General features: G+C 41.9%; 1 protein-coding gene across 1 annotated transcript in view; it reads right to left on the reverse strand.

The window, feature by feature from the left end:
- The window catches only part of LOC111842617 (phospholipid-transporting ATPase ABCA1-like), a 163064-nt gene that overhangs the window by 86600 nt on the left and 48745 nt on the right, over positions 1–27719 (reverse strand). The window contains exons 15-24 of the mRNA XM_023809414.2: positions 21829–22051; positions 18171–18392; positions 16662–16866; positions 15739–15855; positions 14358–14529; positions 11546–11677; positions 10990–11129; positions 10177–10314; positions 2952–3166; positions 1071–1146 (exon numbers count right to left, since the gene is read on the reverse strand). Of these exons, the coding sequence (XP_023665182.2) occupies positions 1071–1146; positions 2952–3166; positions 10177–10314; positions 10990–11129; positions 11546–11677; positions 14358–14529; positions 15739–15855; positions 16662–16866; positions 18171–18392; positions 21829–22051 (1640 nt within the window). The remainder of the gene's footprint in view (positions 1–1070; positions 1147–2951; positions 3167–10176; positions 10315–10989; positions 11130–11545; positions 11678–14357; positions 14530–15738; positions 15856–16661; positions 16867–18170; positions 18393–21828; positions 22052–27719) is intronic.

Consider the following 27719-nt stretch of genomic DNA (forward strand, 5'->3'; position numbering starts at 1 on the left):
TGAAGCTATGATCTATAATGTGCTGTAGATACTGTACCTTTATAATGCATTACGATGGACGGTATAAGCATCAAGGATAAAGGTATCTATAGTGCATTATAGATCTATACAGCTTCCTAACACAGTCATAATGCATAAACATGGCTATAATGTGTTATATCTTTTTATAAATATTTATAGCCATGTTTATAATGCTTTATCAGTGCATTATAATTCATTATGAATTATATATAAAAATGTGTGTATAAATTATTAAAGTGTTGTTGAAGTGTTCTTTACTGGCACAAAACACATCTTAACAAGGTTTACAAGGCAAACAGAGTCCTTCTAAATTATTTAAAAAAACTATTGCAAAATTTTCATGACATTTATCTGTGGTAAAGGGGGGCTTTATGTATTTTATTTATTAGCGTTCCATATGACAAACTAACATTTCTCCGATACATCACCGCACGCAGATGAAATGCTCGTGTTTGCACTACTCCAGAATGTCATCTGGACAGGATGCAAACAAAGCCCCAAGTGCCATTTCAGCCCATAACGTTTCCCTCGCTTGACGAGACGGCGTAGTGAAAACACAGTATGTTCATTACAGGCTTCAGCAGGACACAATGCATACATTTGTCTGCTAATCAAAACTCAATCTGTTCACCATAGGCCAGCTTGTAATGAACTGTGTCCAGTGCTACTTTTTGGTGTCCTTTCTTAATATGTTTCAGTGGAGATACAACAATTACAGTGATTGATCGTAATAACTAGGCAGTCTGTCCAGCTCATGCTGGCTGGATCCCCTGAGATCAGTAAATAGATTTACCCTCATCTATACTCATGCAACATTTCAGTTCTAATCTTTCTGGGCACTGTTCAGGAAAGCATATTCTAGGCTATTGATTTTAGCCTATCATAGATAATTACAGATGTTAAACCAGGCATGGAAACTAACGTGCTCTGATGAAATTAGGCAACAGGGGTGTCTGTGCTGTTGCCAGGATTTTGGGGGGAGGGGGGGGGGCGTGTATGGAGCACTCCGGAGGCCAAATGGTCACCTCCTGAAGCGGGATGGGCCGCACCTGCGAGGCAGGAGCTGATCGACTTTCGACTCCCGATGCCCTCGTCTACGCTGCCGCCCCGGGCTGGGTTGATCTTCTGTCAGGGAGAAGGCAGGGCAGCAATACCGGGATAGTCGAAAAAACAGATTACATGCAACTTGTCGTCATTTGCCCTTGTATTAGATTTCGGATAAATATAATTATCTCCCCACTCTCATGAGCTTGGTGGTCGAATGGCAGGACAGAGATGAATGAGGGTGATTGTTGAACCCGATTTATCCAAACGTGACAGACAGGTTGATTAAACTGTCCACAAAAAAAAATAAAAAATTACAATCAAACATCACTTTCATCCGTAGCAAGTGGTTCCTCATTGCAAAGGAATATCTGCTCCTTCAACCTCTTGTAAATTTTTATGACTAATCACTTAGAAATTTGTATTAGGAAGGAATTTTTGTTGCTACCAGTTGCCACAAAAGCATCCTGTGATTGGCAGGAGATGTCGAGGGGTGACTTGCTAATAGCACATTGTAGTAAAATAAAATGGAAGGACTGATGTAGTGCTGGGATTTATTGTAACTACATTTAATTGTATCCATATATTAATTACGATTAATGGCCCAATAACACAATATGATAAATGACACTGTTTGGCTACACAGAAAGACTGCTGCAACATTTCGGAGGGTGTGACAGCTTGTGTAATTTTTATCTCACTGCAACAATTCGATTTTTAATTATTTGCAGTCATTTAAAGTTTTAATTGTTTTTGCATTAGGAAGCTTTTATCTGAATTATTATTTCAGGAGTGCAGAGCCGTAGTCAGCTGCAGATAAATACCCCCCCACACCCCATAAGAGTCAAGCCACTCATGGCTGTTAAGCACTCCCATAATCCTCAGTGTGTTTTTGTCCCCTAAAGCGAGAGGCGCGTCAGTAAGAACAGGAAATGCCACGCTCTACATTTATTGTTACTGGGTTAAACCGGTCAAGCGTGGCCGCCAAATCTCCTGGTAGGCACAGCGTCTGTACTCCTTAATTCCAGCCGCGAGCCAGCGTCTTGTGAAAGGAGGCGCCGCGCATGGGATGTGCCCGCGGCCCCGGGAAGCAGCGCCGCGCGACCGTGCCACGTGGGGCCCCACGCGCGGCTCAGCGGCACCTCACTTCAGCTAATTATTTCCACTGCCTGCCATTTGTTGGTATTGACTACAATTAGGGGCGAGATGCCCTGTGAGGCGGCAGATCAAATGCATCCCTAATAACAGCTGGCATTCGACGGCAGCGAGACCCAGTAACGGAGCAGTGGGCGTCCGCTGCGAGGCACCAAAACGGAATGGGGCTGTAGGCGAACCCCGCATTCCTGCTGTTTATGACTGTCGCTAATTCAAACCAACCGCAAAACACATGCAAGTGTGATGTGTGGAAATAAATAATCATGGGATTTCCTGAAACAAGCTGGAGGGATTATACAGACGCATTATACTATTTTATTTGCTTGATCGATGAATTAACACAAAGTGACCTTAATCGGCAAAACCAAAGAATCCCATAAGCACACACCCAGACCACAAACCTAGATCACAAAATCAACCCGTTTATAACATCAACCAATAATGCACACATCTAGAACAAATCAACCAATTATACATACAGCTAGAATATATCAACCCATTTCACATAATACGTAGACCACAAACCTAAAACACAGAATCAACCCATTAATACACAGATCTACACCACAGACTTAACAAACACCTACAACATAGACTCAACCTCCCAAACACTACAAAACGTGCTACTCTAACACCTGTACCACAGTGTGTTGCCCATGTACATACTCAATCACACAAACTAGAAACCACACTACAGACCAAGCCCCTAACCCGGCTAAGAGCCCAGTTACCTGTTCCACCTGACTCTGAGGGAGATCCTGGTGCCTTATGGACATGCTCTTCTGGCCCGCCTTAACCAGCGTGAGGTAGTACCCACTGCCGAAGCACTTCTTGAGGAAGAGTGAGGAGCCGCAGCAGCAGAGTCGGCCATGGGAGATGATGGCGATCCGATCCCCCAGGATGTCGGCCTCATCCATGTGGTGGGTCGAGAGGATAATGGTGCGTCCTGGTGGAAGCCATGGAAACGACAGGGTCAGAAGTTACCAGTGGCTCATCTGATTATGAGGATGAGTGAAACAAAGAGATGACATGAAAAGACTGGTGCTGCATTTTGAAGCACTGTGGTCCATCCGTTCAGGAAATGGTTCTGCTCAATCACCATCCACTAAAGTGCCACACCAGCCCTTCTTGTGATCGTACGGCAAGGACAGTGATATTAAGTAAACTGCATATGCTCCCATGCGGGATGCTCTCAGCTTCTAAACTGCTTAGGGAGGAAACAGGTGTTGGTTGAAACGCTGAAGGAAATTACATTAACATCATCAGCTGTCACCAATGAAATCCCCACGAAAAGGAGCACTTCTGTCTGCATGCAAAACTTGCTAATTTATGCACATTCCCATCTCACAGTTTTTATATCAGTTCCATTTCGTGATGTAGGAAGTAGAAGGATAAATAAGAAAATAGTATTGCAGACATCAAGGGGAACACTATTGTCTAAGTGTGCATTACTACCAGAATACTATCAGCTATCAGATTACTATCAGAGTTTACAATTATACTTACTACAAATTATAATTACTATCAGAGTATACAGAGTAAAATTGCCTACTGTACTACGAGTTTAATGAACACTGTATATTATTACCCATTTATACTGCTGGCTATTAACATTTCAATTGCTTATATGACACTTCCACACGCTTTATAATTTCACCCAAAATTTTACTGCCTTGGAAACCGAACCAGACCTCCTCCAGTACTAAAGCAACTGATAGCAGGGCCACTGCTGGGACATCAACAAGCAATTGGATTTTGTCCTTAAGCACTGTGCTCCCAGCTACCCCAGACAGAAGATCCATTTGTCTGGACATGTGACACGCCGTGCCACATCCTCGCCGTCACTGCCGCCAATGCCGGATTCATCTTACGGAGCCATCAGAAGATAGCTGAGGACAAGCCGGTGTTGTTTGGGCATGCTCAGAAGCCTGATTGGTTCTTACTCAGGGAGACGCGTAGAGGGAGAGAAAGGGGCATCATTACAGTCATACAGTGCCTTCTTTTGCCTAAATAGGTCCTTGATGTCTCCATGTATATTCCATTAATGGCTTGAAGAGGCTTGAGAAATGTGATGCCAGAAAGCGCATCGCACACCATTAATCCAATGACGCTATCAGCTCTACCACAATAGGACATGTAGGCAAATCCGAACTCGAAGCCCCAAAACCCATAGAGGAATCAGGTTTAGTCACGCATCATGTTTATCTTACACCGACAGCTATTTAGCAAAGATACCTTCATCACATTGATGCGATGGATGTGTAATCACTCCGTATGGCGGTCACTTCACTATCTCCTTGTCTAGTATTACCACCTATGGACCAGGGTAACTTCTGGAGCATGATTATGAATGCAGTGATGAACAATCACAACAATAAAAGCAAATAATTTTATACGAACCAATAAAACTTAATTAATAACAGTCTAGATTACTTTATTATTAAAAAATGGACACGACTTTTGCCCCCTCCCCGTTCGGTGTTCAGAAGCGTTCTGTGGTGAATGATATCACCAGCCAGGACATTGAGATTTCTTCCCCAACAGAATGATGAAAGCAGGCGTGAAGGAGACGGTAATTTCATTCAGCTGGAGAGCCCCGCTGAAGTCAGCACATATTCACTGTTGACGGCTCCACCGCTGAAACTGTATTACAAAAGAGGACCGTAGCCCCCCCCCCCCACCCCCGCCGCCAATCCACCCACCCACCCCCTTAGAACTGTGTTAGGAGCAGATATGCCAGAACTACCGTGTTTTAGTTTTGCAGACGTCCTTCTCTAGCTCACATTACCACATTTCCAGACTCATATCGAGTGCAGACATGTGTCTGTCAGGCCGCTCGCCTCTCCTGCTTGGGCCATGTGTAGCTGCATGGATAAGAATGTCTGCTGAGTGAATTATCCATAAGTGCAATAAGTCCCTGGTGGTTTTTATCTGGAAAATCCGATGTATGCTGGGGGGAAGAGGCCAAAGGGAGGCTCTCAATTTCCCGGTGAGGGCCAATCAGCCGCATGCTCCCCACAGGTCACCAGATCCGTCCTTAACTCCGGCCTCACACGTCGCCCTACTCTCTAATTTGAAGTCCAGGGCCTTTTCTGCATCTCCTTTATTTGAGCAATCTCCGCCACGCAGCTACTATCGCGACCTGCCTGCGAGAGCTACTCGAGGCTCTGTCCGCGCGGCACGGTCTCTCCGCGGGGTGTTTCGCCGTTAACTGGCGACTGTCGCCACGAAACTGGGTCTGCACTTCTCAGTTTGATGGGGGGGGGGTGGGGGAGGTCAGATCAAGGGGAACCAGAAAAATAAGACAAATAAACTGCCAGTGAAACTCCTATAACCCACCAGCTAGTCAGCTAGCTACAGGGTTGTTACAGCTGGCTGGTGTGAGACAAGTCGAGATAAGTCTGTACACACATGCACATGTATTCACCTGTATGTGAAAGTTTTATTACCTTGTAAATAGTCTGTAGGGCTTGCAAGCTACCCCAGTGCTTTCGATGTAGCTAATTATAGTTTAATAATGGAATAATACAGATTTCTTCCGAGAGTCAGAAAGCGTGTCACACGAGATACATGAGCGTTGGCACCCCTATAGCTAATGCAGAGCCGATTAAGCTAGCTGACAAGACCAAATGTAATAAATCTAATTCATAGTATATAATATGCAAATTATATTATAGTTATACATTGACGATAATAATATTGTAAGTTACATTAAGCTATAACGTTTTTCTATAAGTTATCAGACAGGAGGTCTATATACAGTATCTGCATACATACACAGCAGTGGGCAAATCAAAAGGACAATCAGGGTCAATGCACCCTAAGCCCACACTCCTTGGGTTGTCTCCAATGTCAGCGTGATTTAATATGTAATAAGAAAAACCAAGAGAGTGGGACAATCAAGTAAAAGCACAGTGACCCCCTGCTAGCTACATCTCTGTCATGTATCCATAACCAGGACAGGTCATCTACTCCTGCCTGTACTGGAAGAATAGACAAGCCTGATTCAATATGGAATAAACACCTTTCAGAGAGAGTTATGACCTATACACACAAACACACACACAAGTATACATGTTTCTTATATGTCAAGTCTATATACTTATAATTTCAGGAAAGGTTATAGAATAAAATGTATGGTTTACTATACACAGGCATTAATGCTACTGGATACTTCACTGCTGGAATAACATTATGGAAATTACTGACCAACATATCTGCAGTTGCTGAACCTCTGACACCTGCTACAATAATGGCGACACGCCGAAATTCTGCCCATGCACCTTTTGCGATACGTATGATACTAACACATATTAAATAAATGTAGCGTCATTTACTGGGCAATTTATATATCATCGATGGGATATTATCCTTTGCGTTCAGAGAAATACTGAAAAGAAAGAAATGACAGTAGAACATTCTAACAATAAAATGAAAATTGGGTAATATTACAAAACTGACCACAGCCGACAATTGCGTCTGATAATTCAATGGTCGGCCCATCCATCTGCTCTTAAAAAAATGATGAACTCCCTAATACATAAGAGTTGAGGTTTACCGCCTGAAGAGGGGTAGGGTATTTACTGCAGCTCTCAAATTTTAAACCGTTTTAGCGGCATTCAGAGAGCACTGTTTTCAAACTTGCTCCTGAATACAAGCAGTGTGGAGATAAGGCGGGGCCATTAGTGGCAGCATCTTCATAAATAATAGAGCGAAAGCGGATGGAGAGGAGAACAGAGAAGGGTGATATGGCTGAACGATCAAGAATAACGTTATGAACTTGGAGATTAATCACAGCAGGCTTTCCCTGGTTTTTTCTTCCCCTCTCTGAAAGGTCAGGGCACAGAAGCACTGAATAAATTTTCCTGCCCCCATTAATGTTACTCTAACAGTCGACGTCACCTGCCCTCTGCTGGCACTCCGAGCAGAACACAGGGACTAAACCTCAGGCACGGCGCTGCATACCTCGCTGATCCGAGTCCCGGCTGACCCGGCATGTGCACGGCGTCCCAAACGCAGCTGGACGCGACATTAAACTGCCGGAAAACATCCCTCAGAGCTCGCAGGAGAGGAGGCACGTAAAATGAATGCTGTCTGCGTTCTCCAAACAAGTCGGATCCATTTACTGTTCTGTTGATATTTACTGCGATGCTTTGCTGCCTAGGAGGTCAGCTTCAAGAATTACATTGCCCTGAGCAACAATTCTTAAGATTGAAATAAATCCTTTTTTATATAAATCGTCAGCATCCTTAAAACAAAAAAAAGCTCTTGGGTATTTCAAATCCCACTGGTGCCACTAATCTATTCATCTTATCCTACCAACTATGCGTGACACCACAACACAAGACACAATACAATTAAATATACATTCAACTGTAAATAGCAATATCCTCATTTACATAATATATGTTACACATTAGATACTTATTCTACATTTTGTTTAGTTGCATTTATAGTCTGCGATGGGTTGGCACCCCTGTCTAACTTCCAGAATACGTCCCGGAGCCCAGTGACCTTGCATATGACAATTGGCTACAAAAAATGATGGATGGATGTTTGGATGGATGAATGGATGGATGGATGGATGGATTTGTATAGTTAGACTAATCAGAGCATGGCAGTCCAATCTGATTTTGTCTGTTTGGCTCATTAATTATTTATAAAATGATTATCATTATTATTATTTAGCAATAATTATGATCATTATTAAAACTTCAAATATCTGTTTCTGCATTATAATGAGATTTTAGTGTTAAAACAGTGTTGTGTGAAAAAAGACATTTTTGAGGAAACTTAATTAATTATAAAATAAATATTTTTTTCCCCAGAGGGGTAGTATGTAGATCAGGGGTCTCCAACTCCGGTCCTGGAGAGCTACTATCCAGTAGGTTTTCTGTCCCACTTGGCTTCTGATGAGCCACACCTGCTCCTGGTATTTACCTGAGAACAGCTGTGGCTCATCAGAAGCCAGGGGGGATTGAAAACTTACTGGATAGTAGCTCTCCAGGACCGGAGTTGGTGACCCCTGACGTAGATCATTGCGGAAGCAGATATGCACTTTGTTTCCCATATAATGTGAATAATATTGATGTTTTATGGATTATTAAGGGTGCTTTTTGGTGGAAAATATTTCAAATATATGCCTCATTGCACACAGGATTACTCTGGAATACTTTAGCAAACAAAGTGGCAGCTTGGACAGCCATATTGAGTAAGTTCTCTCGATTCCAAAAATATGCGATTCATGTATGTGCGTTATACCTATCCAGCGTTACAAGCCTGGGATTATGGGGTGCGAAAATCGGCGCATTCCGCGTTTGTCGGGTTCTAAAGGTTAATGGGACCATCTTTCCATCACAAGTCAACATAATGCATAATGTATCTTTAGACCGTGTCACCACACAGGATTATATACAAAGCATTTTGAGCATTACTAATGGTACATTCACCTAAAGCACAGCCTCCCTCCAGTGAAGAGAGAGGCACATCAACCAAAGCAATCAAATAAAACAGCATGGTCTATATGTAACGGCATTCCGGGAGCGGGCTGGCTGAACGCGTGTGAAGCAAAACGCTGACAGACTCAACCTTGTTAGAAGGTGGGATGATGAGCACCTGTCCAAAGTTGTTAATTTGCTAATAAAATATAATGTCAAGAAACCTAGGGGAATATACCTTAGGCCAGAATCTTAAAAAGCTGATTAGAACATGCTGACACCTCCCCACGCAAAGCGAGAACTTATTTTTTTGGCAATGTTTTGATCATCCGAAGCCATTATCTCTATAGCCAATCATTCAGTGCAACGACACGCTTGAAATATTTACAGATTATAAAGTGTCACTCTCAGCATGTCATGTTACTTCTAAGCTCCTTGAAGCTTATGGAGCATATTATCCAGGGATGTGGGTGCTGCATCCAGTAAGAGGGATTTTTGTTGGGTATTATCAGGGATGATGTCATTTTCATATATACTTTTTTTTTGTTAATTGTACAAAAAAAGGACAATATTAGATAATGATGAGAATGTCCTCTTTTCTTGCTTTAATGATATAAAGACTTCACCAAGGAGAAAAAAAAAATATATATATATATATATATATATTCATTTTATTTATTTCTTCTCTTGGTGCAGTTCCATTAACTGAAGAGAAATGTTAAAACTGAAAGCTTATTGCCAAAAACACAATTACAGTTATCGGCTGTCGTTGACGTTTCTCAAACAAAATCCCTACTTGTGCACAAATCGGAAACATTTTCAGGTCTTATTTCAGCCCCTTCCCAGTGTTAAAATGAATTAAATGATGGATGACAAAGGACTTGCATATAACATAACTTAAGAGGCCTGTCAGACGTTCATCGTCGACAAGCTATCATTTGTTGGGCTGTTCCGGAGACGCAGACAGACTCAGTCTGCTAGGCCGTTATTCAGGAAGACTGGTACTCAAGATAAAACTCAGGATAGAGGGAGAAGCCTATCAGAGTCAAAAGCTAATGACTGTTGGCTCAGGGAGAATGAAAGCCAAGTGCTGAACATTAACCAAATAGACACCTTTGAAGGATATATCATAATAATGACCCATGTTCATCCCTTGACAATGACACAGGGAAATCAAATTACGATCAACAAAGTGACAGACAATAAAATTTCTAAAGATGAGCTCATGCAGTAACGTCTACGAAAGAGACATTTCTGCTCGTGTCACCCAGGCCTTTGTATGACAAAGCCCTTCTCATCGTATTCTTTTGATGTAAGGCTACACAGGAGACAAGACTGAAAAGACGACATCATTCTACTCTGTGAACACACATTAAAAAGTAAAGTGGCCAATGAATGAAAATGCTCTCATTGCTGAATAATTAATATGCGGGCACTGATGGAGAACAGGGATACCTTTTTAAACCCCCAGGATGACTTTGATGAGAATACCAGAGGACCAGGATGTGTCATGAGGTACCTGATTTGTACTTCAGCAACAGCTCCCATATTCCCCTACGAGCGTAGGGGTCCACGCCTGCCGTGGGTTCATCCAGGATGACAATGTTAGATCCCCCCACAAAAGCGATGGCCACTGATAGCTTCCTCTGCATCCCCCCTGAGAAAACAGTCATCACTCCATTGTCGCCATCGTTCATTAAGTCTTAACTCTTCCGACAATGCTAACGTTTGCTTTCCAACTGTAATATACCATACGACATACAAACAGATAAGCATTCACTATAAACGTTTCGATGAAAAAAATATGCATATATATCAAAGTAGCAGAATTCATTGGCGGTCATTTGTAATAAATAAACATTGAAGTTTCCATATCCATGAAAGGTTCAAATGCTTCTTTAGATACATTTCCATTCATTTTAAAGAACTGTTTATCCAGTACAGGGTTACTGTACCCTAGAGTCAATCCCAGCAAACACAGGACACTCTGGACCGGATGCCAGTCCATTGCAGGACAGAAACCCACATTTTTACAAAAAGAGCTATTTAGAGATGCCAATTCAGCTCACAGGTGTTTGGACTGTGGGAGAACATGGAATCTCCATAATCAGAGCCTCAGCTGTCATCCTTTAGCTAACACTTTAGTTAAAACCCACAGGTAAAAATAATTTTAAAGTTCAGAGATGCTGTTATTTAACTGAGAGCCTGACGGCACTATGTTGTGGTTTCCTTGCAGAAGATTAGGTGGCCAGCAGGGGGGTGGAGTCGAGGCTAATTTTGTCAAAGAGAAACAAAATGAAAAGAAAGATGACCACATATGATTGGTGTTCACCTGACAGGTTTTTGGCCAGGTCTTTGCGTTTGTGTGGCAGTCCGACGTCCTTGATCATCTGCTCCATCTCGGCCGCCACCTCGCTTGCGCTCCTGCCTTTGAGCCGTGCATAGAAATAGATGTGTTCTTCTACGGTCAGGCTGGTGATTGAACACATAACACAGAATAGCCAGCTTCAGCAGAGCTGACTGAGAGCCTAATGGCTGATTTCTAACAGGTCTAAGCTCTTTAATATGGTACTTCACATTTGGGCTAATGTTAGGCAGAAAAAAATAAGTGCATATTTATTGACACTTTAATGCATCACAAATTCTATATCTGGACCCAAGGTCTGACTCAACGGTGTAATTTTGACCTTTAAGTGGTACTGAGGCAGCGCTTAAGCACAGAGGATATTACAGTACCTACTTTCTGAACAAATAACAAAATGGTTCTGTAATGCAGCTAATCAATGAACAGATCACTGGCAGTACAACACACATAATCACTGAACAGATATCGTGCACCACAAATCACCAACTCATCGAACAGATAACTGGCACTATAAATCACCTACTCTTTGAACAGCACATTGTGCTGAGGACACATTCCTAGATGCTTTCTGATGGCATCCATATCCGTGCGAATGTCCTTCCCGTTTATTAAAGCTGTTCCGGACGTTGGTGCAAAAAGTCCGGTCAAGATAGACCTGAAATTGACAACAGAAAGAGGACTGTTACTGACATACTTAATTATGAAGACATATATGTGTATCACTATTTTTAAACATATCCCCCTCATACTGGAAGGATATACCAAGGAAACAGAAGAAGATACATCGGGAATGGGAACTTGCTGCTAGTACTCTTGGTCACATTGTGCTGCCTTCACCTTATCTGTACCAGAATCACTCCAATAAAACACTGCACCTGCTTTTAGCCTGAATAGAAGACTTCCTGGGCTCCACCAAATATAGCAACAGCACTGCATCAGTACAGCGAATAAGATATGATTGGGCATAATCACATCATTACATCAAACTGTGTAAGACATCAAACCTGCCTGAAACTCCACATAAAGTAGCTTTTTTTCCCCCTCAACTACATTACGGTTGTATCATTCCCATCAGAAATGGCGCAGTGGTAATCGGGCGTGTTGGGGAGATGTCTTGGTGGGTCGGTAACGTTTCAGGCTGATTACTGTGGGCTAACAATATCATGTTTATGAAAATGCCTTGCTGAGCCATGAAGCCGGCTAGAGATGGGAGATCGCAACCATTCTCGGTAATTCAGGGGAGTAAACGAGCGGCCCCTACCAAGTGGTACAGCCCGAGTTTGCCTTAATTACATGGGACACCTATGAACTTATCTGGTAGCTAGATCAGCACAGCAACATGTAGGAAAAGATGGATGGCAACAGCGAAAGGACAAAGGAGAGAGGTGGTGCAGAGGAGGTAAGAAATAAAAAGAAAAATATACTAAAGGAGGATACAGGGAAATGGTTGAAAATAACAGATATATTCTGAGCAGAGGAAAACCGGAGCAGGCAGGCGGTGCTAACGGCTAGCAGGGACATTAACACTGCTGACATAGTGATCTTGGAACTTCGACAGAGTTAACTGCCAGCATGTAACAGTCACGCTTAGCATATTTCACATAAAAGCTTCCCCAATTTTCATTTTAGCACCAGCTGACCAGCTTGGTTATCACACTATAAAAGGGAGCAAAGATAAAAAAATATATATACTGTATATAGCTAAATTTCAGAAAAAAATAACAGGTATGCAGAATACACCATGTGAGGAGTACAGCCAAGGAAAGGATGCAAGTTTTAGAAACGAGTAGCAATATTGTAGAAAATTACAGGATGGGGCTGAAGTGCTATTTTGACTGCAATATATGAAGAAATCTAGGAAAAGATCTGCTATATGTAGACCTACTTTTGTATAATATGAAGGTAAAATTGTTATTCTGTCAATAATTCTCAAACAAGCCTCATAAATTAATGTAGCTACTGTATGTGAAATTATATTCAGCTGTGTAGTACTGCTACTGATAACTTCTGTTTATGGCATCAAGAGCAGACATATGAAGCTGATCCTGTAAGCAAGCGAGAGAAGCTTCTACTTCAGAGTCTTACAGAGGCAGCAAGAATGAAGGCCGACAGAGGCTCTCAAACAGATGAAGGAAACGAAGAGAAGTCATCTACAAGCTTTGATTAATTTACAGCAATCAGTCACTTAATGTGAAAACAACTACTCATGTTTTGAGAACAGTCTTTATATTTCACAGTTTATCACAAACAGTTTGAGTCTACTTATTTGTGATATTAAATAACTCTTTCACAATAGATTTTCAGCTAATTCCTCAGTTGTGTCTCTATGTTTTGTTGGTCTGGAGGGATACCAGCTGCATTAAGTACAGTACCGTGTTGTTCATGTAAAAACCTGCCCTCCCCATATGCAATGTCTCACTGTCAGGTCAGGTAATAGCCCATACCATACAGACAGGTCACGGGGAAGCAGGTAATATCCTATCCTGTCGTGATGTATAACAGGGCAACAGCTAATGGCTTCTTCCATTCTGGGGCATCAGGAAATGGTCTGTTCCACCCTGAAGGTAATGACCTGAACCATCTTTAACCTACTAATTTTTCTGCTACTGCAGCTTTTTGCTAAAAATGGAACTCCCGCTTGACCCTATTACACCGTATCAAATGCTCAGCTTCAGCCGACCACACAACCATCCCGAAAGCACTCGTCTCATTATTGGGGAATCATCTCAGTCACTCGCATGAATTCATGACATTCCTCATTCCCCTCTTTTTCATCCTGTCAAGGGGCTTCATTCTCAAAATCTACAGGAGCACATTATAAATAGCAAGTGTTTCATACTTATTGCCAAACAGGTGCAAAGTAATTTACCTGGTTCTCTCCCTGACACACTGTACTGCATGCCAAAAAAAAGGTGGCAAAACAGACCAAACAGAAATATGATTATACAAGATAATTAAGCAGCTTGTACTCATTTGCTCCATGTAAACACCTGTTAGCAGTTTACTTTTCAGGCACTTCAGAGTGCAAACCTGTTCCCAAACAAATAGTTCAAAACACAAATACGTTTAAAACATAAAAATAATACATATCGAACAAGGTAAATGTTTAATTAATTGTGATAATACTGATGTCTGACTAAAGAAATGATCACTTAATCATTTGGTCTTATTCCATGTTATTAGAATCACTTGTTTTTTCCAGTTTCTTACTGTATGTGGATTTGCTGTCAATGGAATACGTACCAAAGAACAGTGTACAGGTCAGAATGGCCCTAGAAGTCTCTCACAGAAGAGGCGTTTACCTGACTAACATTACAGACACACTCCTGACTTACATGGTGGTTGTCTTCCCAGCTCCGTTATGTCCAAGAAATGAAGTTATCTGGTCCTCGTAAAAGTCCACGCTGAGCCCGTCCACTGCCAGCTTCTTTCCAGTTTTATAGACTTTCACGAGGTTTCTGACAGAGACTCCGACTTTCAGATTTGAAGGGGGCTTTTCTAGATAAGCTGGAGTACAGACAGAATTTCACCAGCTTTTGTATTCATGCTTACTGTGTGTGTTTGTGTGTGTGTGTGTGTGCGCGTGTGTGTGAGCTTCTATACCTTACCTTATGGGGACACAATGTCCCCACAATGTCCCCATAAGAGAAAACTCAATTTAATTGAAATCTGTGACTGCAATGAAAAAACTGCAAGAACTCCTGTATTTTGTTTGGTTACTTATGGTTATGGCTAGGGCTGGGTAGGGGTTAAGGTTGTCATAGTTAGCATTAGCATTTTTCCCATAGAAATGAATGAGCGGTCCCCATAAAGATATGTTTACCTGACATATGTGTGTGTGTGTGTGTGTGTGTGTGTGTGTGTGTGTGTGTAATATCGCTAGCTTTTGTATTCATGCTTTCATGCTTTATGTATATGTCTGTCTATATGTATAATTTCACCAGCTTTTGTATTCTTTCTTTATGTGTGTGTATATGTGTGTGTGTGTGTACGTGTTTTTTCACAGAAGATTAAACCTGAACATTGCTCCATTTGGCTGCAACAATCTCACGGGCTAAAATTCATCATCTTTATACATCTGACTAAACACTTTTTAATGCCATGTTTTGGACTCATTTTAAACTTCAGTCATATATCGATGTTATGTTGAATGCACACTGATGTTTGCAGGAATAAAAATAGTCATAGCCTTTAAAAAGCTACAAAAGCTTAAACTTTCATATTCTCAGACATGTTTAAGATCATATTCAATCATCCACTTCCCCACATCCTGTCCTGTGTTATATATGTGATTTCTTTCTCATGCTCACTCCCCCCTGCTGTTATTTTTATACTGTGAGATTTCTTTTGCGTCAATTTGTCACATTCCCATTCATATTTCCATTTCGCTCTGTGTCTGTATCATTCCCCTTTGGCCAACATGCCCAAAAACAGTCCGATGTACATTGCATTCATACTCGATCAACTGCATATTTTAGTTTCTATTCACATTTCAGTAGACCACAGATTCAACCAGGAGCTGCTTGCTGTCTAAACAAAACTGTTTCGCCTTTGCATTTTAAAATGCCACAAATAAGCGAGGATGACATATGAATTGCCAGGACTTTTTACGGTTTGGTTTATTAAGCAATGGAAATGAGCTATGGAGGCCGCTGTCCATAAATCACAAATGGGCACAACATCTTCCCGGAGAATAATCTGTAATATCCCACGTACCATTGTGCTGCTCAGGGTCCTTTGGTGGATCTTGGTCGGTATCAAAGTCTGAGGATGTTCCGCACCAGTAAGAGGACGTGAAGGGAAAATACCAGGGCTTGGGTATTCCGTACTGGCCTGTGAAAAGAGCACAGGAAGACATTCTTTAGGAGGTTTTTGCAGCTCCAGGGCCTGTTCTTTGAACAAGCTTAAGCCTCACTGAAAGCCTGCTGGGAAATCAGCAGTAGCGAGGTTCCGCCACTCTTGCTCCTTCGCCTTATAGAGCCATCGACAAAAGGCTGAAACTGATTAAGAAGTCTGTTTAGGTAGGGAATGCAGGACATCCACTAAATAATGGAATGCCTTAATCCGTTATTTTTAATCAAACACAATACATTAATTGATACAATCAATTGCAAATGTAAACACTAAAATATGGGTTTAGTTCAAACTATTGATTTCCATGGCTTGCAATCCCCAGAATTGAAATACAATGTTTCTTTGCCCTATAGCACTTGCAGAGCCTTGCCAAGAAGCACCAGCTCCCCACACTCATCTGCTTGCAGCTGCCGCTCCACATCTTCACTGAAGTGCCATGCATTACTTATGCAGGGTTGCCAAGTTTCACACATGTGGCGTGACGCTCATGTAAGGAATCTTACAGAAAATGCATATTATTCCATTATAAACCTAAAATTAGCTGTATCAAAAGTGTTGCGCTAGTTTGGAAAGTCTACGGACTATTTACGATGTAATAAAACTGTTACATACATATAAATCCGTGTGCAGACTTGTCTCAAATCGAAAATCTGACCAAAGTTGGCAACCCTCACCATTAAAGCCAACAGTTTCAAGGTAGAACATGACTTTGTTCTTTTGGAGTTCTCTGTTTGTTGTTCATGCAACATTGATGCAAATGGCATGGGTGGGGAAGGAGCGTGTACCTGGGAATACGTTCTCGATGTACCAGGTCAGCACCCAGTAGATGAGGGAATCAACAAGCATCATGATGATGGAAACCACAAAACTGTAACGCTCGTCATCCTCAGGGCTCTTACTGATGTTGCTCCACTGAATGCCCACGCCCTGTTCCTCGTAGCGGGAGAAGTTCTCGCAGCCAAAACCGAAGGCCACACTGGACAGAAGGCTCTGGTTGGGCAACAGAGAACGTTTTGCTGGACACCAAGAACAGTCATTTCAAACCAGACCTTTACGGACACAGTTTGCAGCAGAAGACTAGGGAAAAGTACAGAGTCAACAGGATGTCAGAAGGGATGATACTGGCAATATTAAGACTTCTAATCCAGCTCAGATGACCCTACTCACAGGTGAGCCCAGCGCTTAACCTCGCTCATTTTTTGCTTTGCAAGGACAGCTTTCCTCAGAGGATTTCTCAAACTGATGCCAGACGTCCCATACGGACAGAATTTACGCGTCAGCAGAGAAAGCTCAGCGGGTGAATGTGGGATTGGCCTTTGACCTCTGCGTGATGAGCTGGCTGAAGAGTGATACGTTTGTTCTGACACAGGCCCTCCAAGATGACAGCCCTGAGCATCAATCATCTGATTCGTGTCACAGGTGCAAAGAGTGACAAGCCACCGGGCTTGAAAAGCAAGTTTTTCATCCCGTCTAGTACAATATAAAATGTTGTACGTGTACAACCCGGGAATACTGAATGACTTTTTCTATGTCCCTTTGGATCAAAAACACATTTCTTGAATGCTACAGAGATGATGAACTAGACATCATTCTGGTCTGAGGCACATCAAGCGAATAAGTGCAGGGTCCCATCCGTCTGACACTGGAAGCAGCACAGGATCGCAATGTCAAGAGTTCCCTGCAAAGTCACTTGAAGCACTTGGAAATATTAACATACCAGACAATATACTTATATAGGACAATGTAAGCAAGACGATGCAGCACATTGATTATTAATGTCAATACGAAGGAAAGTACTGTTGCACAGACATTGTAGAAGACTTTTGTCCATAAGACCATATAAGATATGGATATTTTAATATTACGACTACATTATTTAAATGCAAAGATCTGTTTATTGGGGGGTGGGGACATATAAAGTCAAATGAAATATTGGGGGGCAAAAAACATGTCCCCCTCCCCCTGGTGAAGCCCCTGTTTGTCCACCATAATGATCACTTTTGACTAAACATGATCTTAATAAAATTTTTTTATTTTGTCCACAAACTTGTTAGTAATAATAATAATAATAATATTAATAATAATAATAGATACTTTACTGATCCCCTTGGGGAAATTCCCTTTACGCCTCCCCCAATGTGCTCTCTGTAGGTGAGAGCAAGCTGGCCATGAAGGGCAGCCACCCATAGCAGCACCCAGGGAGCTGGGGGTTAAGGCCCGTGCTAAAGGACCCGCAGATGTGCTGAGGCTGGGCTTGATCACTTTTCATCAGGCAGCAGCAAACGGAAACCTACCACCAATATCTTCACCCGGAAGCTCATGACGTCGCGCCAGGCATAGCAGAGGATGTGCGGCAGATAGAGCACGAAGTAGATGAGCCCGCCGCAGGCGGCGGCCAGGTTGGCTTTGGAGAAGAACACGCTGATGAAGAAGCACTCCATGACGGTGGTGATGCAGAAGGTCAGCAGGAACACGAAGATGACCGATGGGTCGCTGTACTGCAGGACCTTTCCGTACTGCCAACCAGAGATACGGACAGCTGGTTTAACCCGCCCGAAGAAGTGGCTGCTCACTCAGGCCCACCACCGCTGGACGGCACATCAGTCAACCGACTAAATGCACATGTGGCACGTGATGCATCATCCACAAACGAAAAGTGACAGATTTATCGGAAAAGCAAAGCAAGTGAAAAAGGGTATGCAGTGGAACCCAAGCACATGATTGCAAGGTACAATTGGTATGAATTGGTTTTGATTGTATATTTGCACATGGACTGGACAGGGAAATGGTGACATACTGTCTGTTCATTCAGCCTTGCTGATCGCACCTGACTGGACACTGCAGTAAGTAAATAAGTAAGCATGTAGTTCATTTATATAGCACCTTCTGAGAGCCAGTGTCATAAAGTTGCTTTATTAGCCAATCAGGTTGATCTAGAATATACAATATTTTACTTTGGCCATGCATGTTTCGTACAGGGTGACCACCTAATCCATGTCAAGGAGGACCCTTTGAACTACTTCAGGTTTTACAAACCACTTTAAAACTGAAAGGCTCCTGTGCTCGGCTAAACAGTTCACTTCTTCTTGTGCTTTGACCGGCTTGATTCCTTGACTGAAATATTCACGCCGCTGTTTCACATAAATATTAATGACACATGCATGATTATAGGAGACAGACCATTCAGCAGACAGCAAGAACTCAGTGCTTCCAAATCCAGTCCTAGCTCAAAGTGTCCTCCTCAACATGGATTCTCGGGTTGCCCTAGTATTGTAACTTTCCCTGGGACCGTACCAGGCCGTTCATCAAACATCCAGCACGTAGCCATCCACCTGTCCAGCACCATGGCTGAATGCGAATGAATCAGGGGGGAATCACCTTAAGGATTAGGGTCAGCAGGAGGGCACTGACGCTCAGTGGGATAATGCTGCTGATGAGCCAGCTCAGCCAGTAGGTGGTGTGCTTCAACCCCATCATCTTAATAGTCTCCTTCAGCCGTGCCTCCTTCTCCTGCACCACTCCCTTCACCATCATGGCCACTGAGTAGATCCAGGCCAGGGTCATGTACAAGGGTAGTGAGCGTGACAGTGAGCGGAGGAACCTAGGGGTCAGGGGCGGGGCAACAATTCCACGCAGTGTGTGACTTCCGGGTCGTGCAGCCAGTGACTTCGGGGTCAGAGTGAAACCTTCGAAACATTTTACTCTCACTGATTTTAATAATCAAATACTTCTGAATGCATCTCGTAGGTACACACAGCTTGATACAATAGCACAATCCAGACTTGCAGTCTGTTTTTATACCTAAGTATAAAATTAATTTGTTACAATTATATTCATAGAACAACAATCAATGCCTGTTACTTTTCAATTATATTATGCTAATTGCAATAAATGGTTTAATAAATCAATACAATGCACAGTGCATCTGCTGGCTTATTGAAATTCCTAGTTAAATGAAAAAAATACAACTTCCTTTGTAAAGAACTATAGAGAACACTATATCATTTTTAAAAAGCCTAACTAGATAATTTAAGATTATAAGCGGCAAGCTAGTTATGTGCAATTAAATACAATATAAGAATATAAGAGGGCTAATATTAAGTAATTATGCCATTTATATGCATATCCATAGTCATTGGTCATACACAGATGTCTTTCTGCTTAAGTGGAATATATTTTAAAATAAAGTGGCATATCTCTGCATGGAAATTACACGGTTGTATTTATTAAAGCAGTTGCACTCATGTTTCATAAGCTGAATTTATTTGTATATTAACTGTTCTACAGAGGTTTGTATGCAATTTATATATTAATTATAAATGTAATTGCAGATAATAAATTATGAATATAAATGTGTGTAAACATGTTTCTGTATATTTCTTTATTTTTCTTTTATGACATCTTCCCATATTGTTTTTCAAGCAATAAAATTTCAAAAGTAAATTTAACCACTAAACACAAGTTTTTCATTATACCTACCTAACTAAAAATTGCACAAAATATACCAGGGTGTCTACTGGTTTATTAGAAAAAAGTCCTGCATTTTAGTCTTAGTTGATATCCATTACTGCTGAAATGCAGCCCCTTAAATTCATTTCTATTAATTAAACTAATTAGCATGAAACAATTGTAGTAGTATCTTTTAAAATATAATTCCCATTACTGGCTGAATGGTTGTATTGAACAGGGATGTAGTTATCGTGAATGTTATTCAGAGTGATTTCTAGGTCAAATCTGTGAATGAACCCAGTCCAGGTCTGATGTGTGCCTGGCCCGGTTTCCATGTGCTGTGCTACAGTGAGTCTAAGCGGTGATAGTCACCCGGGATCAACACCCACCGTCTCAGCCAAAGCTGAATGTCGTCATCAAAGCAGACGTGTTACCCGAAATGAGGGGCTGCAGCTGCACTGAAGACTCAATCTTGGAACATTCACTAACCAGCGGAAAAGAGAACTTTCAAACCAAACTCAACTGTGCCAGGGACAGAGTTTTCCCGAAAACAGCTGATCTTTGTGGAGGGCCCTGGACGGCTTGAGACACTGAAGCAAACACGCACTCTCTTCTCACAGATACAAGCGTGTGCATCTTCTTATTTTCTTATGTTTCATACTTCTCTGCAGTTTTATGCCTTACAATTAATCACTACCAAAGTTGGTCACTATCAGCAAATTCCAACAACATGGAACAGAATATTTCTTTAAAATGTGTAATAATGTTCTGAGTGAGTTTGCAGCTTTTCCTTGCCTTCACATTTTATGTCTGTTGCCTTAAAATGTTGCCAAATTTACCTTTGTCAAATTTGCTCAAATATGATTTGATGTCACTTTATGTAATTTAATTCTACCTTTATTAAGGTGAAATGTTGACAGAATTAATCATTCTTCAAATCACAATCAAAATAAACAGCAAGTGGAAAAAAAGCTGTCTCTTTACATTAAAGGTCAAATCAATTTCTTGTTTAAAGTTAACAATCAATAACAAAGAGCATGGAGAAAAAAATAAACATAGTAGGAGTTATAACTGAAAGGATTAGATACATGAGTTGTAGATTACACACGAATTTCCAACACCAAATTTCGTCAAATATTCAATCAATCAACCAGCGCCGTTGTAAATTGACCAATTTCAGTGTAATCAAGCTTCGGCCATTTTCCCGTTTCCTTGATCATTGTTTTTATTCAGGACTACCCCCAAGGTGATTGCTGAGTTTGCCTAAATCAAGGTCATCCAACCACAAAGCACTAAAACCGAACGACTTCAAAAGAATCCGCAACTTTGTTGCTGCAATCTGTCCCTGTTGTAACGCTGTGACTTGATTCATAACGAGATAACACGACGTTAATTGAAACTAGCCCTCTGAAGGTAGATTTCATTTGTCAGACATGGTGTTGTAGTGCTTTGTGGTGTGCAGACCGTCCATCTCCTTGACCGCTCAAGTGGGTCTCCACTGACCTTTGCCAAGACGCTTAGAAGCGCACAAGGCACGGCGAGCAGCGTCATGTTCTCGATGAACCAGGCGCACCAGAGGGCGCCATTGCGCACTCCCACAGCCCGAAGCACCTCCTTCAGGCGTAGCTCCTTCTCCAGCACCAAGCCCTTGATGGTCAGGCACACCGAGAACATGAAGGCCAGCACCAGGAACATGGGCAGGATGCCCCCGATACTGGAGATGAAGCTAGCAACCAAAAAGTTCACACTCTCAGGGTATATACTGGCAACCAGAGGAACACGGAACTGCAGGAGGCACCATATCATCATACGTGTTAAGTTTGTGTGTGTGTGTGTGTGTGTGTGTGTGTGTGGGTTTGCATAGATCACATTTGAGGACCAAATTGTCCCCAAAGTGCAGTTAAACCTGAATTTTCCCTACCTTTAGTGACATCTTTTGAGGTCCCTATTCGGATAACCTCTGTGAAAGCAATCAAAAAAGTAAAAATGCCAAAAGTCTTGTATTTGGGTTGGTTACTTATGGTTAAGGTTATGGATGAGTAGAGGTTAAGGGTGTCGTGACTGGGATTTGGGTTTTTCCCATAGAAATGAATGAATGGTCCCCATTTAGATAGGAAGACCAACTTGTGTGTGTGTGTGTGTATGTGTGTGCAAGCGGGTTTACCTATCCTTATGGGGACATAATGTCCCCATAACGTGATAAATATCCATTTCTTTTCCCTTATGGGGACCGGTTTCCTGGTCCCCATAAGGGAAAACTCTATTTTATAAAAATCGGTGACTGCTATAAAAAAACAAAAAAAAATGCAAAAACTCTTGTATTTTGTTAGGTAGGGGCAGGGTAGGGGTTAAGGTTGTCATAGTTAGCATTAGCATTTTTCCCATTGAAATGAATGAGCGGTCCCCATAAGGATATGTTTACCCTACATGTGCGTGTGTGTGTGTGTGTGTGTGTGTAAGAGAGATAGAACAGTCTAGAATAGAAAACCTACAAGAGGGAAATCAGCCATGTACAAAAATAATAATAAACAAAACACAGATTTAACAAAAAGCTGTAAATCAAGCAAATAAAACTGCACAAAAAGATTACTCTGCTAAATAAAAAACATTTGAAGTTTACAGTAAATAGACCGATAGACTGTTTTTATATCAGGTAGTATCAGCCATTACCTTTTAAACCCTTTTAAAAATTATTTTATGATCATTTCTAGCTGCAGTCACCTTTTTTCAAAGCCCCAAATCTGAAGCACTCCATTAACTAGTCCTTTTTAATACCACCACTTTCCGAGATGCCCACACTGCATCGTAGATACATGTTTGCTACAATTAAGGAGCCTGAATGACACTCACTATGCTTCAGCTACTCCATTGGGGGAAGTGTCACTTTTACAATGACACATTTCCTGCTAAAGGAGTCGCGTTACAGCCGCTGTCCATTGAAGATGATCGCTGTGCCCATCCCAGCTAAGCCCCAAGGGAAAGTCCCTGAAATCGTGCCTCACAATTCTGCTATCTAGAAATGACCCGTGGGGTTATTCTAAATGAAGGACGTAAAGGAAAGTCATAGAGTTGACACAGCATAAGTTGCTGCTGTCAGTGCTGCTTGTCTGCCATTGGACATGCAGTAGTAAAACAGCACAGCATTATGGGACAACATGCCCGAGTTTTACATCTCAAAGCTGCTGTAAAATGAGTGGATGAGCATTATCAAAAGCCATTCAGTGTTTATGATCATGGGAAAGATAATACATCATTTTATGCTACCAATGTAGGAAGAGAAACTAATAAACAGGCTTCATAAAGTCAACTAAATATAATTTCAATACTCCTTGGAAGTCCTCTCTCTGTCCTACTAGCTGAAGAATGACTAATGTATTGAACCTTAAACTAGACATATCAATTATGCTAAAAGACTATAAAACACATAAATGGACTACCAAATACATATAAAAAAAAAACAATCACTGCATGAGGAAGAGCAGGGAAGTAGAGCAGACATGCACAAAGGGGGACCATTATAAACCAGCAGAACGAGAGACCACAAACACTGAGCATGCCAAGAGCCCACAAAGGAGGCCCCAAAGATCTGTCTGTTTGAGGTGGATTCTATGGTTCATACACTCATATTCCTTGCCTGTTATCCGGTGCTATTCACCAACTGCTGTCACGCAAGACAAAAGACTCACCTCCTACTAAAGCATAACAACTCTTCCCAAACTATTTTTGTCCTTTATCTCTGAAAAAATAAAGCCATGTTCGGAAAAGCTGGGGCAGCACATGAAGTTCTCTGCAAGGGGAAGCACAGTAATAGGTCCACCTCTCCCCCCCCCGGGGGACAAAACACTTTCAGGCCCCATGATATCACAGGTCCATGCCTCCCGCTAATTGTGAGTTAGAAGACAGCCCGGAAAGGCACTTTTGTTCCATTTAGCAGATGGAGGGAGCCCTTTACAAAGATCTCACCTGCCCATATTGTTTATCACCATGCGTCTAGGAAGACAGCAGCAAGCAGAAGGTTTAAGGTAGTAATCTCACATATACAGTATAGTGCACTGTCACCATATGTTACCGCCACCCGCTAGCAAACAGCCGCATGGACGATAACACAACAAAAGCGACTGCGGCCATTCTGGTGCATAAACGGAGGCCGACTTGCTCCCAGCAGCTTTTGTACGGGGATGCATCTTCCAGCGAGAAGCTAGACCCGATAGCAGACTTTCTGTTCGCCGTCAGGATGATCCCGCACGTCTCCGACAGCGAGCGCTGATGGGTGGCCGCAAAAAAGACGGAGGGAGGCGTGTCAGCAGAATTCAATAATGATGCACCATAAAAGCTAACCTTGCGGTAATAGGGATACGCGCAGCGCCCAGCCCAGCGTCATTGTTGAAGTCTCGGGCAGGTGCTCTAAGCCGAGAGGCGGACGCCCGCCGGGTGACACATATTTGCATACCCCTTGAGGAAATGCCCAAGTAGCTACCAGCAGTCGATGCTCAGAACTCTCTCTGATAAGATTCAACACTTCCAGGCTCAATGTGCCAATGCGCTGCGAGATTCTGCTGATCTTGTGACAGGGTTTCCCAGACAACAGATCAGGCCAACAATGAAAGGTCATGTTCATCTCAATTATGCCTCCGTACCATCAGTACTGGCTGTTAAGATTCTTCATTATACCAGTGTATGCACTCGTCTCAGCAAGCCATGTTTATCAGAAAGAAGGGACTTGTCACATGGCACTCGCAGGCCCGAAACAGATCCGCAAGATATAGCAGGCTTCCAAACCTGCCATAGTTATAAATCATGCTAGATAACATGATTTGTAACAGGTAACAGTAGCTGGCCCTTTTCATGATGCTTGACCACAGTTAGTCCACTGTTTTATGTTTTGATCATCATTGTTACTTTCTTACATACTGAGACTACATGGCCTATCGGTTTCTGATGCGGCAGGCCTCACCACAATTTTGAGTGAATGAAACGCATTTTTAAATACGAATTCAAGAGATTCAGTCGATTTACTTATAGCGTGTTCTATGTTTAAATTACATATCACATCACTTTCCATTGTATACCATCTGCAGAGAATATTTGGAGTTAATGACATAGTATGAAGCAATTCAAAAAGAACTGAGTGGGTTTAAATGGTTCTTTCCAGCTTTTAGATACATTTAGCACCTGATTAAATCTAAAAAAAGAAAAACACAAAAACTGAACACAATAGTATAGTAATTATTTCACAAATCCTTTATAATTACTTTTTTCAAGCAGAAATAGCAAGCATGTAAGCACAAGGCTGTCATCATCGATCCTGCAAATGAAAAGTAATTGCAAACGCACTTCAAAAATGAGCTTAGTAAGTAATTATCCCTCTGTGAGTTAGATCTATATAACGTGATTTCACCAGAGGGAAGTAATTCTGGTGATTTCTGGCATATTTGAAATTCCGTAAATTAACCACAGTCCATGGCATTAACATGCTCGACTGTCTGTAAAACAAAGCTTTTACATCATGGATTTGCAGGGAACTGCATAATATTAATATTAACATTAAGTATGATTGCAGGGTGCTACTGTACACTTCCTCCATTCCTCTATTTTCTGTGAGTATATTCAGGTACATTCACACATAAACACACAATAGGGACAATTTAGAGTCACCAATATCCCCGAATGATGGGATTTACAGACAAAACCACATTCTCTCTGTTGAATTCCCGAATTTTTTTTTTCATTAAATATTAAACATCAACAATCCGTTGATTATTTGTTTCATTTTCTTTCAGGTAAAGGCTGACAAGGATAGGTTGTTACTAGTACACGGGTGTCAAACTCCAGTCCTGGGGGGCCAGAGCCCTGCACATTTTTGGGTTTCCCTTCGTTTAACACACCTGATTCAACTCCTTGTGCTAATTACCACACAGCTCTTGAGCTGAATCATTTATGGTGGAACAGGGAAAGAACTAAGCTACACAGGGCTGCGGCCCCCTAGGACCGCAGTTTGACACCCCTGATTTAAAGGGTGAGTAATTTTTGGTCTTCTCCTAGATAATTAATTGCCATATTGCAATATTGAACTATTGTGATGTGCATGATTTGGCTTATATAACTGATAGCCTGAGAAGTCCTCTGTCAAGTTTTTAAAAAATACCAAATGCCGATTTTTGGTGGGAAAGACGTCAGGATTGTTAGTTGTGTCTGACATAAATATTGTCAAGGGATTTGTCCATAGACTAATTTTCAGACTGCCTGAAGCATATATCTCTATTGCACTTTTTTGAAATATGTCTTCAAATTGTGGCGTAGTTCAGACAGTTCCGAAAACACATCTAAAACTGTGTTTATTGTCACACTGTGTAACGCACACTGGACAGCATTGATTTATAATACGAGATGCCCATAAACTCTGTTAGACACCCACTGGAGTCTGTTAGATGCCCATTCAACTCTGTTAGACGCCCTTCAACTCTGTCAGAAACTCATTCTGCTCTGTTAGACACCCATCAACTCTGCTGGATGCCCATCAACTTTGCCGGATGCTGCGGTCTGTAGGGAGGGAGGACGGCTCAAGACAAAAGGGCTCCGATAAACAAAAACATTCTATTAATAAAAACACTAAACATAAAACCTCCTGAACCAAAGAGTGAACCACTCTTCATTACATTCCAGGCTTGAAGTTTGCCCCCCAGTCTCACCCCTTTTCTGAAACGCATCCAGCTGGCCCCATTTTTCCCTAAGCAGTATAATTTGCTCAATCGGGGGGTGCTGGGTTTCACTAATTGAGCTGTCTGTGGGCTCGGGACTGATGATCAATTGCCATGGAGATGGGAAATCGCCAGAACCCAGCCGTGTTCCGTTTCCGGATGTCCTGCCAGCGTGCAACACTCCTGCTGCTAAAAACAGCTTCAGAACAGCTACCGATTCCTGCCTAATCCATTCTGCCTTTACTGTTGTGCAACAGCAAAGCAGCACAAGGCACTACAGACTCCTAACCTGTATGTCTGGGCATGTGACAAGCCTGCAGGTTTCTGCTATAAAAAAAAAAAGAAATCACTTGGGAGCCACAAATGGTAGCTGCACTGCACAGCATTCAGTCCACAATCTCCCTGTTAGGATGTTAGGGATATTATCTGACATATGTTGAGCAGGTTTGAGTGATCCCTTGCTTTACCATCAAGATTGATTACAAACTCCATGGATGTCTCCAGTAATATAACCCAGATGGCACTCAAGAGAATGATTAGCTCATAAGGGTTCAGGAAGGGTTAGAAGAGTGCCAAGGAAGGCACCACTACCAGAGTATGTCCTGAGTATTTTTGTTTGTTGATTTTCCAAGGCTCTTCATTTTCTACCACATAATATTTTCTTCTTCTGAAGGGACTCTGTCCCTTTGTTTGTTT

Source organism: Paramormyrops kingsleyae, chromosome 12 (assembly GCF_048594095.1).
Source record: "Paramormyrops kingsleyae isolate MSU_618 chromosome 12, PKINGS_0.4, whole genome shotgun sequence".
In the NCBI taxonomy this organism is placed as follows: domain Eukaryota; kingdom Metazoa; phylum Chordata; class Actinopteri; order Osteoglossiformes; family Mormyridae; genus Paramormyrops; species Paramormyrops kingsleyae.